The sequence below is a fragment of the Aethalodelphis obliquidens genome, unplaced genomic scaffold (assembly GCF_003676395.1).
Source record: "Aethalodelphis obliquidens isolate GAN/ISIS:26980383/991018 unplaced genomic scaffold, ASM367639v1 scaffold121, whole genome shotgun sequence".
In the NCBI taxonomy this organism is placed as follows: Eukaryota; Metazoa; Chordata; class Mammalia; order Artiodactyla; family Delphinidae; genus Aethalodelphis; species Aethalodelphis obliquidens.
In genome coordinates, this window is record NW_020838065.1 from 1,392,510 (window position 1) to 1,405,379 (window position 12,870).

At 43.4% G+C, this 12,870-nt stretch overlaps 1 protein-coding gene across 14 annotated transcripts in view; it reads right to left on the minus strand.

Moving 5' to 3' along the window:
• Nucleotides 1-12,870, minus strand: part of FAM193B (family with sequence similarity 193 member B) — a 31,505-nt gene that overhangs the window by 17,186 nt on the left and 1,449 nt on the right. For 7 of the 14 annotated variants that reach the window (XR_003431059.1, XM_027098149.1, XM_027098147.1 and 4 more), the window contains exon 2: nucleotides 71-313. The exons of 3 other annotated variants lie outside the window; for them this stretch is intronic. Coding sequence is in view for 10 of the 11 variants with exons in the window: in XM_027098149.1 (XP_026953950.1) it covers nucleotides 71-313 (243 nt within the window). In the remaining variant the exon portion in view is untranslated. Of the gene's footprint in view, nucleotides 1-70; nucleotides 7,833-12,453; nucleotides 12,572-12,870 lie in introns of all 14 variants that reach the window. 4 more of the 14 variants (XM_027098154.1, XM_027098152.1, XM_027098151.1 and 1 more) reach the window with 3 other exon arrangements.

A 12,870-nucleotide genomic window follows, 5' to 3' on the forward strand; every position in this document is an offset into this window, starting at 1 on the left:
CTCAGCAGCCTGACTTCTTTGGGCAGGCAGCGCTCCTGCATTCAGGGACCCCTTCTCAGCGGTTACCTACCGCCACTGCATGTTCTCGACCTGTCTGCCTTTCATCTTCCTCCATGCTCTTTCGGCAACTCTGGCAGACCCATAGAGGCATCTCGCCTAGGAGATTCTTGACGAGCTTTGGCATGAAGTCAGGGGGCAGCTTCTCACCCTGCAACACCAGTCCATTTTGGGAAGGGCCTTCTTCCCAGCCTTTGCGTTCCCGGTGACACAGCAGGCAGCAAGTCTGCACAGACTGGCTGGAGGTGGGGGGAACCTGTCCAACAGACAGAAACAGGGTTTCCCAGAAGGGGAAGGGCTCTGCTTAGAAATAATATTAACAATACTAATGACATCACTTATTACGTGCCAGGCACTGGGTTAGGCACTTTATTTACCAAATTTTAGTCCTTGTAACAGCTCTGCAAACTAGGTGTTATCATTCTTCTCTTTTTTTTAAAAGAAGAAACAAATTTCAAGAAGTTAAATAAGTTGCCCAAGGTTATAGAGTTAGTGAGTGGTTGAACTAGGATTTGAACCCTAGTGAGGCTGACTCCAAAGCTCATGCTCAAATGCCCTAATGCCCCGATGTCCCCAAATCTTGAAGGTTAATGAGAAGATGGCCCTTCCTTCTCTGGCATGTCTGGGAGACGCCACAAACCTTGGGAGTCTGTGAAGTCTACAGACCAATCCCCACCTGAAAGAAAAAATGTTTCAGTTAATGCAGTTTGGGGGAACATGTGGGTTTCCTGAAGAGCTGCACAATTCCATTAGGATCACAGCAGCATTTTGGAGGAGCCAGTCAAAGAGTTATCAACTCAGTTGAAAACTGAGTTGGAGGGTAAGGCAAATCCTGGTGCTTCTGAGAGGCAGTGAGGTATGGTGAAAAAACCCTGGGCTTCGGGGGTCAGACTGACACACATTCTAATCCTTCCCTGACCACAAATTAGCTGGGTGACCTTGAGCAAGTTATTGAACTTCCTGAGCTCTGACTTCCTACCTACCTTGCAGAGTTGTGAGGGTTCGTGCCTAGATAGGGAAAGTGCCTAGCCCTGTGTGTGCCGATAGCATGGTCCCAGTACACGGTAATTATTATTTGGATTTTGTTTTTCCCTTCTAGGACAAACTTTACCTAGAAATGTAAGTCTACAGGTTTTCTGTCACATTGAGGGGTACTGACTGGGAGACTGATTGTGTCTAATGACCCCAATTAATGGCTTTCCTATATCCTGCAACTTTGTATTATAGTCCCTTCTCACTCTGACAGTCACGTCACTTTCTTCAGCCAACGGGATGTTAGCAAACATGCTGCCAGCATAAGCTTGAAAAGTGTGTATGCATTTCTACTTGCCTCCTTGCATGGCTGGGCTTGCTCGCTCTCGCACCCGTCATGCCATGTAAGCATGACCAGGCTAGCTGCTGGAGGGATGTGAGAGACATGTGGGGAAAACTGAGTCTTCCCAGCTGATTGGCCAGCAGATCAGATACACGAGTGAGCACAGCTGAGATCAGCCAAGTAGGCCACGATCAGCAGAAACACCCAGTCAACCCAGAGACTCATGACAAATAATAAATAGTATTGTTTTAACCCACTAAGTTTTGGGGTGGTTTGTTACACACAGTAGTTAACTGATATACCTTCCAAACTTACCCACCACTAGGTAACAGGTACTTGCAGAGGCCTAAGCAAAGGAATTAATAAGAGTATTATTTTCATCCTACCAATAAAATAAATGGCATCATGTTTTTCGAATAAAATCACCTTCTCACAATAAGTTGGCATCAGGGTATCCTTAAATCTGTAATGTTACAATTACACTGACCTGGGTCCCTGGTTTCTAGAAAAAGAAAGGAATCAAACAGTAGTACCAGAAGCATACTGAAACATTTACAGAAGTACAAGGACCTTGGAAAAGAGTACCAGAGAGAGAGAGAAAGAAAGGAATCTTACATATGGAACTCATGTGAGATGCTGCCTAAACAGTCCGTGCCAAGGGGACATTTCAGTGAGCAAGTCGGCTGCTTAATGGCAGTTGCAAAAGAATATAGGCTTCTAGAACCCACTGGTGATGAGTATCTCATGGAAAGAGTGGAAGGCTGATGGAGAAGGATGGTGTTCAGATAAGTTATGGCAAGAGAAGCCTTTCTGAGATGTGTACCCAGGAAACTTTCCATAGCTACAAAATGCCACAGTAACTCCAGAAGGAGGAGATGAGGTCAATGCCCAAGTCCCTTTCCCTGTGAGAAATAGAAAAGTAACCATATTTTTAAGGCAAACACCAGGACATGTAATTTTACTACAATGGAGTTTCATTTCATTTCAGTGTTAGGTTCTATAGTTATTACATAAGATGAAAATCTTGTATGAGTAAAATTATTCTCGAAATTTTTTACATGGCCTGTAAGGTACAGTATATATGGTTTTGTAGGTACAACCAAGAATTCAAATGTATAATGTAAATGACAAGGTGTAATAAGTGATTTTTTCTGTTTTCTTTTAAAAGTGAAAACAGAATTCTTATAAATTAAATATGTAATCAATGTGACTGTACTTAGTGCCAAAGTACTTGTGGGAGGTGCTGGGGTGTAGCAGAAACAACACTCACTTTGGCATTAATCCTGGGCCTCCATCACTTACCAGCTGTATAATGCTGGGCAAGTTCTACTTATTCTACGTCTCTCCATCTATAAAATGGGATTAAGTCCTGACTTGCAGAGTTGGCTGTGAGCATTGTGATAAAGCACCTAGTGCCAGGCATATATGTTGCTCAACATATGGCACTAATTATGAACATGATGGGGGCAATGGGAAACAGTATTTAAAATCAGGATTACGATTGAAAATATAGAATATACAATCACTGTATTTTAAGAGAACGCAAGAGTCTCTCACATGCAATGAACTGAAGGTGATTTTTAGGCATCTTAATCTGTCCTCACTCCATGAAGTCATTCCTTAAGTTCCCCAAATACTCCCTGTACTCTTATGTCATGCCTTTGCTAAAGGGGATCCTCTGCCTAAAACCCCCTTCCTCCCCACATTTACCACTAAGTAGAAGGGCAAGGCTTAAATAAGGCCCAGCTTAGATCCAATCTCACCCAAGCTTTCCTAGAGACTCCCTCTTATAATTCACCTCTCCTTCCCATATCCCCACAGCACATTGTGCCTTTGTTACAACATCTGTGCCTTCCACTTAACTTATTTATCTGTCCCTTCTACTAGATTGTGCTCTTAGAAGGCAAGTACCAGATCTGATTCTTGTCTGGATCCCTCACAGTACAGCACAGGGCACAGGCTCAGCTGGGCACATAGTGGCTAAATCAGATTTGTTAAGTGTCCCCATGGCAAAACAGCTGGCAGGCAGTTTGGTGAGACATTGCTTGAAATTACTGTTTCCCACAGAAAAAGGCCATCTCCCCACCCTGGACCTCCACCCAAATGGTTACAATCTCAAGTGTGGAAGAGTGGAAGATTGCATTCCTTGGGGATTACAATGAGATTCCACATTCATGGAAATAACATGACTTTCCCTAGAGCCAAAATGGTACACATGATAAATAAGAATAGCCATCAATGGAAGTGAATTTACAGGGCAGGCTCTTTCTGGTTAAAGGAAGAAACACAGGGCCTGGAAAGCTAATTAAGTACAATCTGAAGCAGGGATATACCACCTACATTGCATAAGGTTGCCCAGAGGATTAAGTGACATTAGAGATGCAAAGCACTTAGCTCAAGGGATCCATACAGGAGGTATTCAATCTATCATCTATGCCCCTTGGCTGGTCTGTTCTTAATAAGTCTACACTGGAAACTAGCTTATCCACTGTCTTGAGTTTGGTATACTAGATTCTTTCTTTCTAGGCCCAGGTAGTTCTGGGGGCCACCCTCAGAGCTGTCTTAACTCTAATCTTTGGTGCCTGCCCCTGGGTAAAACTCCCAGTGGAGCCTGGGGACTTTTCCCTCTGACATTTTCATCTCTACTTTAATTGCCAAGAGGGTTGTTTGAATTCCAATCCCTGGAGATATTATATACAGTTAATACTACCAGATTTTTCAAATTTTTGCTTTGGCAGAGAAAAGCTCTTGGTTCACAGTTCCCTTTGACTGCAATCTCCTGCCATTTTCCAAATTCCTGGCAATCATGACTTCTTATCCTCTGTAGTCAATTCAGGCTTTCAACTAGCTGTTCTCAAGCTGTACTTTTTAGCACCTGGCACAGTATTCCCACATGAATAACATAATCAATAAATGTTTATCGAATGAATGAAAATTCCAACCATGTTTCTTCATCATAAAGGCTGATGGAACTGATTCTTAAATCCAGAAACCCTGGGCAACAGCTAACTATTACTTCTTACCTCAGTTTAAATTCAGAGCCTCTCCAGATTCCAGTCTAGTCTTAGGTAAAACATGGAGGAGAAAAAGGAAAGGTTCTAGTGGTTCTCTAGATTTGGGATCTGCTCAAAAAAGCTCCAAGATAATTCTGCTTCATTCTCTGAGCAAACCCCAAATCTCTGGACAGTGTGGGGTTACTCACACAGGGGATCAGTGTTGTAGCACGCACAACCCCAGAGCAGTCGATGAGCCAGGGGAACCCTAGACTGTGGCCACTCTCAGCCCAGGAGGCTGGTATGTGCAGCCATTAAAACCAGTGCCTGCTCCCTCGCCTGGCCAGGCCCAAGACTTTTCTTCTTTGTCTGAGAAGCATTATGCTAAGACATTCTAGTTTTCCTGTGAAAAAAGAGATAAAATCAAAGAAAGGGGAAGACAGTTTTTTCATGGAACACCATTTTTACTTCAAAGAATGACTGACAAACTATGGTTATTCAAACCTGGGTTACTGGCAGACATTTTCTCAAAAAATGACCAAAACGAGCCTGTCACTTCAAGGAAAACAACTCTGTATTTATGGTCAATGATAAAATTCAAGTTTTAGGAGAAAATTAGAATTTTGGAAAAGTTGTATCCACAACAGTGAGCTTGACAGCTTCCCAATACTTAAAGACTTTATGATGAAATTGATGGTGATATTAACAAATGTTATCTTTTGATATTATAAAATGAAACAGGAAAACATTTGGAAGATCTACATAACTCAGTGAACCTACTTTCCAAATGATCAAAGCATAATGTTACAGAATCATGCACTGGTATAAAGTCCACTCAAAGTATCAGGTGAACCAACAGATTTTTTTTTTTTTTTGAACCAACAGATTTTAATGTAAATGAGTATAAAGACTTTATTGATATGGTCTCAGATTCCATATTGCAAAGAAGAATACCAACAATCGTCTGGACAGGCTATCAAAATACTTTTCTCTTTCCAACTATGTATCTGTGTGAGGTTGAATTTTTTTTTTTAACATACTTCAATCAAAATGTATTGCAACAGACTGAATACAGACGCATATATGAGAATCTAACTTCTTTCTATTAAGGTAGACATAAATTTGCAAAAGTGAAAACAAGACCATTTTTCTAATTTGTTTGGAAAATTATTATTTTTAATTTAGAAGTTGTTATTTATGTTAATGTGATAGGTTTAATATTGTTATTCTGCAATGAATTAGTAACTAAATATTTTTAAACTTTCTCAGTTTTAATACTTAATTTGGTAAATATCAACAGTTTAACCAACAAAAGCTCTTTCGGGTCCTCAAAATGTAAAAGGGTCCCAAGACCAAACCCTTTGAGAACTGCTGATGTAAAGCATCTAACAGTGCCTGTCACCCAGTGAGTACACTATAAGCAATAGTGATTATTAACAACCATATAGCAGTTCACGGCATATCTGGATAGCTCTTTGGGGGCATGAGTAAACTTTGCACTTCAGACTTTCTGGCCACAACTTGGGAATTATGTGTCACTAGGCCAGATGGCTGTCAAGGACTGCTCTTGAAGCTGGATCTAATTTCCAGAACCAAACCTGCTCTCATTCCTTTCATGGATTCTTTTTACTCCCAAGAGTTTGTGTATGTTTGAGAGGATTCCCCCAAGACACATGCTGTATCTAACCAGCAGCCCTGCAATAGTTTCCAAATTCTATTCTGAAGTGGCCCAGTAGAGCACTCTACTCTCAAGTCACCCAACTCCAAAAGCCTCCTTGTCACTGAGGCAGGCAGAGGACAACAGTTAAAATTCCCTTCCAAAAGCAGAGAAAATGATTAATCCCCAGCCTAGAAAAACTTATCAGCCCAGTCACTACCACTCACTCTTCCGTTCACCCATTCATTCCCTCATTCAACAAACATTCTCAGGGCCCCTACCTGGTGCCAACCATTGTGCTAGGTGCTGTGAGCCATAGAGTTCCTGCCTTAAGAACACATGCATAAACCAGGCAGGTTCATGCACGGGGTTGTCAATGCTCCCAAACTCCCAGGATGCCTCATATTCATTTTGGAGAATCAGGCAGGAACACATTAAAATAACATACAATTATAATAAACAAAATAATACATAAATTAAAAACTGATTAGGACATTGGGCTTCTCTACTTAATATAAGCTTATTATGTGCCTTCTCACATACCTATCCAGTTTGAGGATCTCTTTCCTTTACCTCCTCTTTCCTACCTTAGTCTCTCTTTGATCTCTAGGCTCCTTTCTGGTGGAGCTCGCTACCAGGGCACCCTTTGGCCCCTGGCATTTATAACTTGGCCCCAGCTGACCTCTCCATACTCCATTTCCACGCTTAACACCTGAGAGCCATAGGTTCTATTCATACTGTTCCTCAGATACACCTTGCCCCTTCAAACCCCAGCACCTCAGCTTTACTCCTCAGGAAATTCCTACTTATCCCCTAAAATCTTGGTCAAAGGTCGTTGAAGCTTTTGCTGGACCAGGCTGAGTAGAATTATTTCAGTATAGCACCTATCACATTGTGCCATAGACATATCTTCTGCCTACTCCAAATCCTGGTAGAATGGGAGCTCTTTGGGGGCAGGGAGTAGACTGCGGCCATTTAAGTGTATCCAGGAACTAGGCTTGGCTTGGGTCTGGCACATAGTAGGCATTCACTGAATAAATGAACGAATCCTTAAAGCCCATCTGGCTCATGTCTCAGCTGCTCTACACAAAGGATAGAAACTAAAACACAGCCAAACCAGCCCCTTTCCCGACATACCATGTTGAAAAGGCATGGCTGCGTCACTCCAGGCCACTAATGGGTAAGAATCTCAGACCATTCTACTGCTGGCCATCAGAGGTGTAGTTAATTCTTAGGGAGCTGATACAACCTCAGTGCCCTGGAGCTTTCACCCGAACTCCCACTCAGGCTGTTGGCTCAGGTCCTTCCAAGAGGTAGGACAATAGTTTCACAACATAAAGCCATTTTGTGGAGAATTCTCTTCGGTTGTACAAGCTGAGTCAAGGATAGGGCAGTGAGTCTTTCTGACCCCAGGGGCCCTCTACCCGCCAAGGCTAGTTCATCTGTCAAACCTGCCTCCTGGGTGTAATCAGCCACAGGAAGGCCTAAGCTGCTTCTTATTTACCTGGAACCTTGGGCAAACCTTATTACCGACTACTCTGTAATGGCAACACAGAGTTCTCATGGGTGGAAGAGTATGAACTTTGGAGACAGACTGTTGTGAGTTCAAATCCCAGTTCTGCCATTTTCAGTATGATCTTGGATTATTACTGAATTTCTTTGAGCCTCAATTTCCTCATTTATGAAATGAGAATAAAACCATACTTCACAGAGTGGTGAGGACAGAAGGAAATAAATTATATAAAGTACCTGGCCTGGGCCTGGCACACAGTAGGTGCTCAATACCCGTTAGTTTCTTTCCTCTTCTGTCCTGGAAGAAATGACAGGGAAACTTACTAAGTGAGACTTGCCCAATCCAAAGTTATTACTTGAAGCACAGGACAGAAGACTAGACAGGTGACCTTCAAGGTCTCTTTGACCCCCCCCCCCCCCCCCCCACCCAGCCCACATTCTCTGGCTGCAACTTCCTAATAAGAACCTTCAATATTTCCGGGCCCTTCTTTCTGCCTTAGTTTCCCTATATCTATTCACTTCAGAATGGAGGGGGAAACCACAAAGGGATCTGGATAGCTAAGAGCCTTGGGTAGGAAATAAAGGACAGGTGGCCTATAGGACTGCACCATGTTCATCCACCTAGAGTCTGAAGGATGAGGGTGGGAACATGGGCACAGAACTGAAGGGTGCAAACACTGGGCCTTTCCCGGGACACAAGCATGCCTCTCCTCAGTCCTTCTCTGCTCTGCATATTCTGCCACGAAGAACCATTAACCACTCCTTCCCACAATATCCATTCCCCTTCTCCAATACATAAGCACTCACATCTTCACTCACACTGTTCCCTCTGCCTCTTCCTTTTTAGGCTCAATTTGGGTGTTACATTCTCCTAAGTCCACAGGCAAAATAAACTGTGCTTTGCTCTGGGATACCCTAACACTTTTTTACATGTCTCTTGTAGAGAGCTTATCACGTGTATCATGATTATTAAAATCTGTCTTCTCCACAGAAGACAGCTTTTCAAGGGCAGGGCCTGTGTCTCATGAATCAGTGCATCCCAATCACTCAGTAGAGGTGGCAGCACGTGTTTCCATACACGAAGAAAGATTAGCAGTTGGAGAATATGGGCAACAACTGGAGAACTAGGAAAAGTTTGTTTTTTTAAAAAAACTAAGGCTGTTTCTTCTCCTGCTTATGGAAAAGCTCTCTCCTCCCCCAGGAAGCCCCATTCTTTAAAGAATAGCCTAGGCCTCCGCAAAGATCCCCATGGCACCCTCAGTTCAGCAATTCCCAGACCCAGCCACACATCAGAATCACCTGGGGCAATTTAATAACAATAGATGCTGGGCTTCAGACCTAAAGACTCTAGGTCTGGGATACGGTCCAGCAAAGCACAAGGGATCTGATTATTAGTTAGGCTGGGGTGAGGGAGAGGTAGAGGTAGAATCAAGCAATCACAGCTGCCTCTCCCACTGAGAATGACTTCCATGCTATCAGAGAGAATTTAATGAAGCACATCACATTCACTTTCCTACTTAAAACCTTTCATTGATTCCTCATTGCCTACAGGATAAAGCCCAAACCTTTTGGTTTTCAAGAACCTGCTAAACTCTCCAGCCAGACCTCTCACCACTCTCCATAAGCTGGGCAGTTCTGGCCTCTGGGTCTTTGTCTATGCTGTTTGCTTTGGTTAGACACTTTCTCTCACCTTCTCTGGAGGACCTTCTACTTGACCTTGAAGCCTCAGCTCTGAGAAGCTTTTTCTAGGCTATCACGTCTGTGCATCCTCAGAACAAAGCATCTATAATAATCACAGCTACCACTTGTGCTCAGTGCTTGACATGCAGTACTTGCTGAACCCTAGTGTGAGCCCAGCATCACTGTCATTTTATACATAAAAAAAACCTAAAAGGCTGAAATACTTCTAAAAGCATGTACTAGGATCTAGGATTTGACTCAACTCAGAGGAAGCGATGCTCTTCTAGCCTAACTGCAATTATTATATGTATGTTCTTTAGACCATGAGCCCCTGTGGGCAGGGACCATGTCTGATTCACTTCTGCATTCCCAGCTAGCCCAGGGCCTGGCACAGATCAGGTGTCCATTAGTGTTGGTAGAATAAATGAACGCCAGGTCAGGTGAGAGGAAGGCTGGGCATGGTGTGTGTGCAATGTGCCTAAATGAATGACTGCCAGCCTGGCCTAGCAGTGCGGGCAGATAAGAAAAAAGTGCTAGAAACCTAACATCTCTTTTATTATAATTTAGTTTAACAGCCATTCATTGAACACATAAGGACCATGCGTAATAAATACACCAGAAATGAATTAAAACATAGCCCATGCTCTCAAAAATTCTAGGTTTAGTAAGTAAAGGTGTTAGGACCTTAATAGTACATCTGATATCATTTATTAAGCTTATAGCTCTGGGACATTTTAAGGAAATTTTAAATTTTAATTATTATTATTATTTTTTTTTGCGCTGTACCGCATGGCATGTGGGATCTTAGTTCCCTGACCGGGAATTGAACCCATGCTCGGAATCTTAACTGCTGGACCAACCAGGGAAGTCCGGAAATTTAAAATTTTGAAATCTTAGTAGGTAAGTCTTCATCTTCAAAAGACTTTTGGCATTTCTACATAGTGAATCTCTACTGGCTTACAAAGAACCAGAGGAGACAAGGATCTCTCCTCAGTACCATTTCTTCCTACCTGCAATGAAAATGGCTGGGTGGGCAGTGATTTTAAGGGGGAAGTCCCAGGGTATAGGGATTATCTCATTCATCTGTGTGCCCCGAATAAAGGCCTTGGCACAGAGATCGTTAATACTTGCTGAGTGGATTAAACATAATGAGATGATTTTAATAAAGATACTGGCTGATCATCTGCTCCAGTCCCATGAGGGAGCAGGTTTAACTCTGAGCAGTGGGGGAGCCAGGTCTCTAGAGTTCCTTTAAACTAGGCTGGGCAAAGTCCCAGGTGATGCTGTAGAGATGAGAAATGGGAAGGGCAGGATGAGCTCAACCCCCACCAAATGCCAGTTTACAGTCTAGCAAGTCTCCTGGGGGTTTACTGAGTGTGCACCTGGACTACAAGCTGAGTGGTCCAAGAGAACTAGAGACAGCCAGCAGAGCTGGCAGGTGAGAACACTCAGGCTTTGGATGGCCAAATGGCTCCCTGCCACACGTCACGTCCAATTCTAGCTCTGGCGTGAGGAGCACTAGGTGCTATGTGGGTTGCTCCACATTCTCTGGTGAAGCTCTAGAAGAGGCTTAAAGAAGGGAAGAAACATGCCCACAGCAACAAAGCTAAGAGAATGAGCAGGAAGCTCACCCCAAGTCTGCAACATTAAATACTATGTCTCACTGCCTCCTCCAGCTGCTTTGTAAGTTGGGTGTTTTTTTTTTCTTTGCTAAGAAGGCTGTAACTGTTTTAGTCTTCTTGTGAAATAAATGAGGATTTGGGTTTTTAGTGAATGTATCAATGTAGTTTAGTGGCCTAATCAATTAGAAGTAAGGACTTTTGGGATTCCAATTAAGCTCAAAGTCCTGCATTTAAATGTGTACAGGTTATGAAAATGAGCAAAGGAAACTGGATGCAACCAGTGGCCTATAAGCCTTAACTCAGAGGAAGTAATGATCTTCTAAGCCTTACCGCAAACTACTATAAACCAAACTCATTTACTCATTTGGTCTCTAGACCAAATAAGCCCCTTGTGAGGAGGGACCACGGCTGATTCACTTCTGCATTTCCAGCTGGTCCAGGGCCTGGCACAGATCAGGTGTCCTTCATATGATAAAGAGGGCAGACACTTCTCAGAGACTGCAGATTACTGCCTCCTGGAAACGTGGGCCCAGGAGCACCAGATTTTAAGAGATGGCACAAATCCAGTTTTGCAGGAAACCTTTGATTTTTAAAAATACTGGCTCAAATCAAAACAAAAACAGAAACAAAACTACATGTGACTTGAGGCATTTAAACCTGTATGTGGACTGAAAGTGATCTCATTTGCCATCTTTGGCTTCGGTTTGGCATGTGACACTGAATTTCACCTTACTTACCCACTCTAAGTATTTAAGATAGGGTTCTAAGTGGTGGTGGGAGCCAGTGATCCTCACCAAAGGTATGCCTGTGGGTAGAGCAATGACTGATCCCAATTCTTTCAGCAGGTGCTTTTCACCAAGGCACAAAGGCCTGCTTCTGGCACACAGAACCCCCTTCCCCAACAAAAATGGGGCACAATCAGAGGAGTTTGTCAGTTTGTTTCACCTATTGTGGCTAGAGTAAAAAAATGCCTTGTTAAATACCCCACAGTACACAGAGTGTCCTGTTTTTGGTGGTAGTGGGGGCACTTATAGTAGGAGTTATTTGGGCAAATATTTAGTTTCTCTGAGTTTCTGTTTCTTCATCTGAAAAACGGGGTTAATAGTATTTATATCCTTCAGTTCATTCATTAAAATTTGTTAACCACCAGGCATAGGGGTACAATGGTGACTGACTTGGTTCCTGCACTCTCAGAGTTTACATAGCAAAAGCAGACCAATAATTACACCAATAGCTAACTCATCACATTTGTGCTAAATGCTGAGAGAACACGGGTGGTGGGAAGGTATGTAAAGTGCCTAGTATGAATAAATGAATGAATTGGCAGGTCAAGCAGTACAGTAGGTAGGAACCTACATGTTAAAGTTGTGTCCTATATAAAAACTAAATGGTTAAGCCATCAACCAAACTTTCTGGCCATGAATACTATAGGCTGGTTAAGTGGCAGGGGACCCTGAATGGGAAAGAGAGAAGACAACAGCTCCCTGGTTCTCTCCTCCCCCACTATCCCCTTCTGGAGAACAGCACTCCCAGGGGGCCCAGAGAAGGGAAAGAGAAAGCTAGAGGAGAAAGCAGCTTCAGGGTGGGATGTCAGACCAGGCAAGGGTGGGGTCCAACCTGAGGAGTCAAATCCTTTGGAACCAGTCTCAGCCCAGGGTAGGGGTGGGGATGAAGGTGGGGCTTCTGACACTCAATAAGTGGTGACATCTTCATTAATTAAAAATCTGATTGTGATCTGAGACACAAAGGAGACCAGTATCAAAACTGGGTTACAGTAAGTACAGCTTCTCAACGGATTCATTCTCTCTCATTCACCTAGTTATTCCTACTCTGTGTCAGCAAGGCCCAGGGCTAGGTGTGGAGGACCAGAGATAGATGGCATGATCTGTGCCCTGGTGGAGTTCAAAGTTCGGGGGGGGGGGGGGGGCACAGACACATCAACAGACTATCTCATTGGAGAATGGGGAGTGCTACCAGAGGGGAGCACAGGGGGCTGTGGGACAGAGGGGGCACCTCACGCAACTGGGGAGGTTA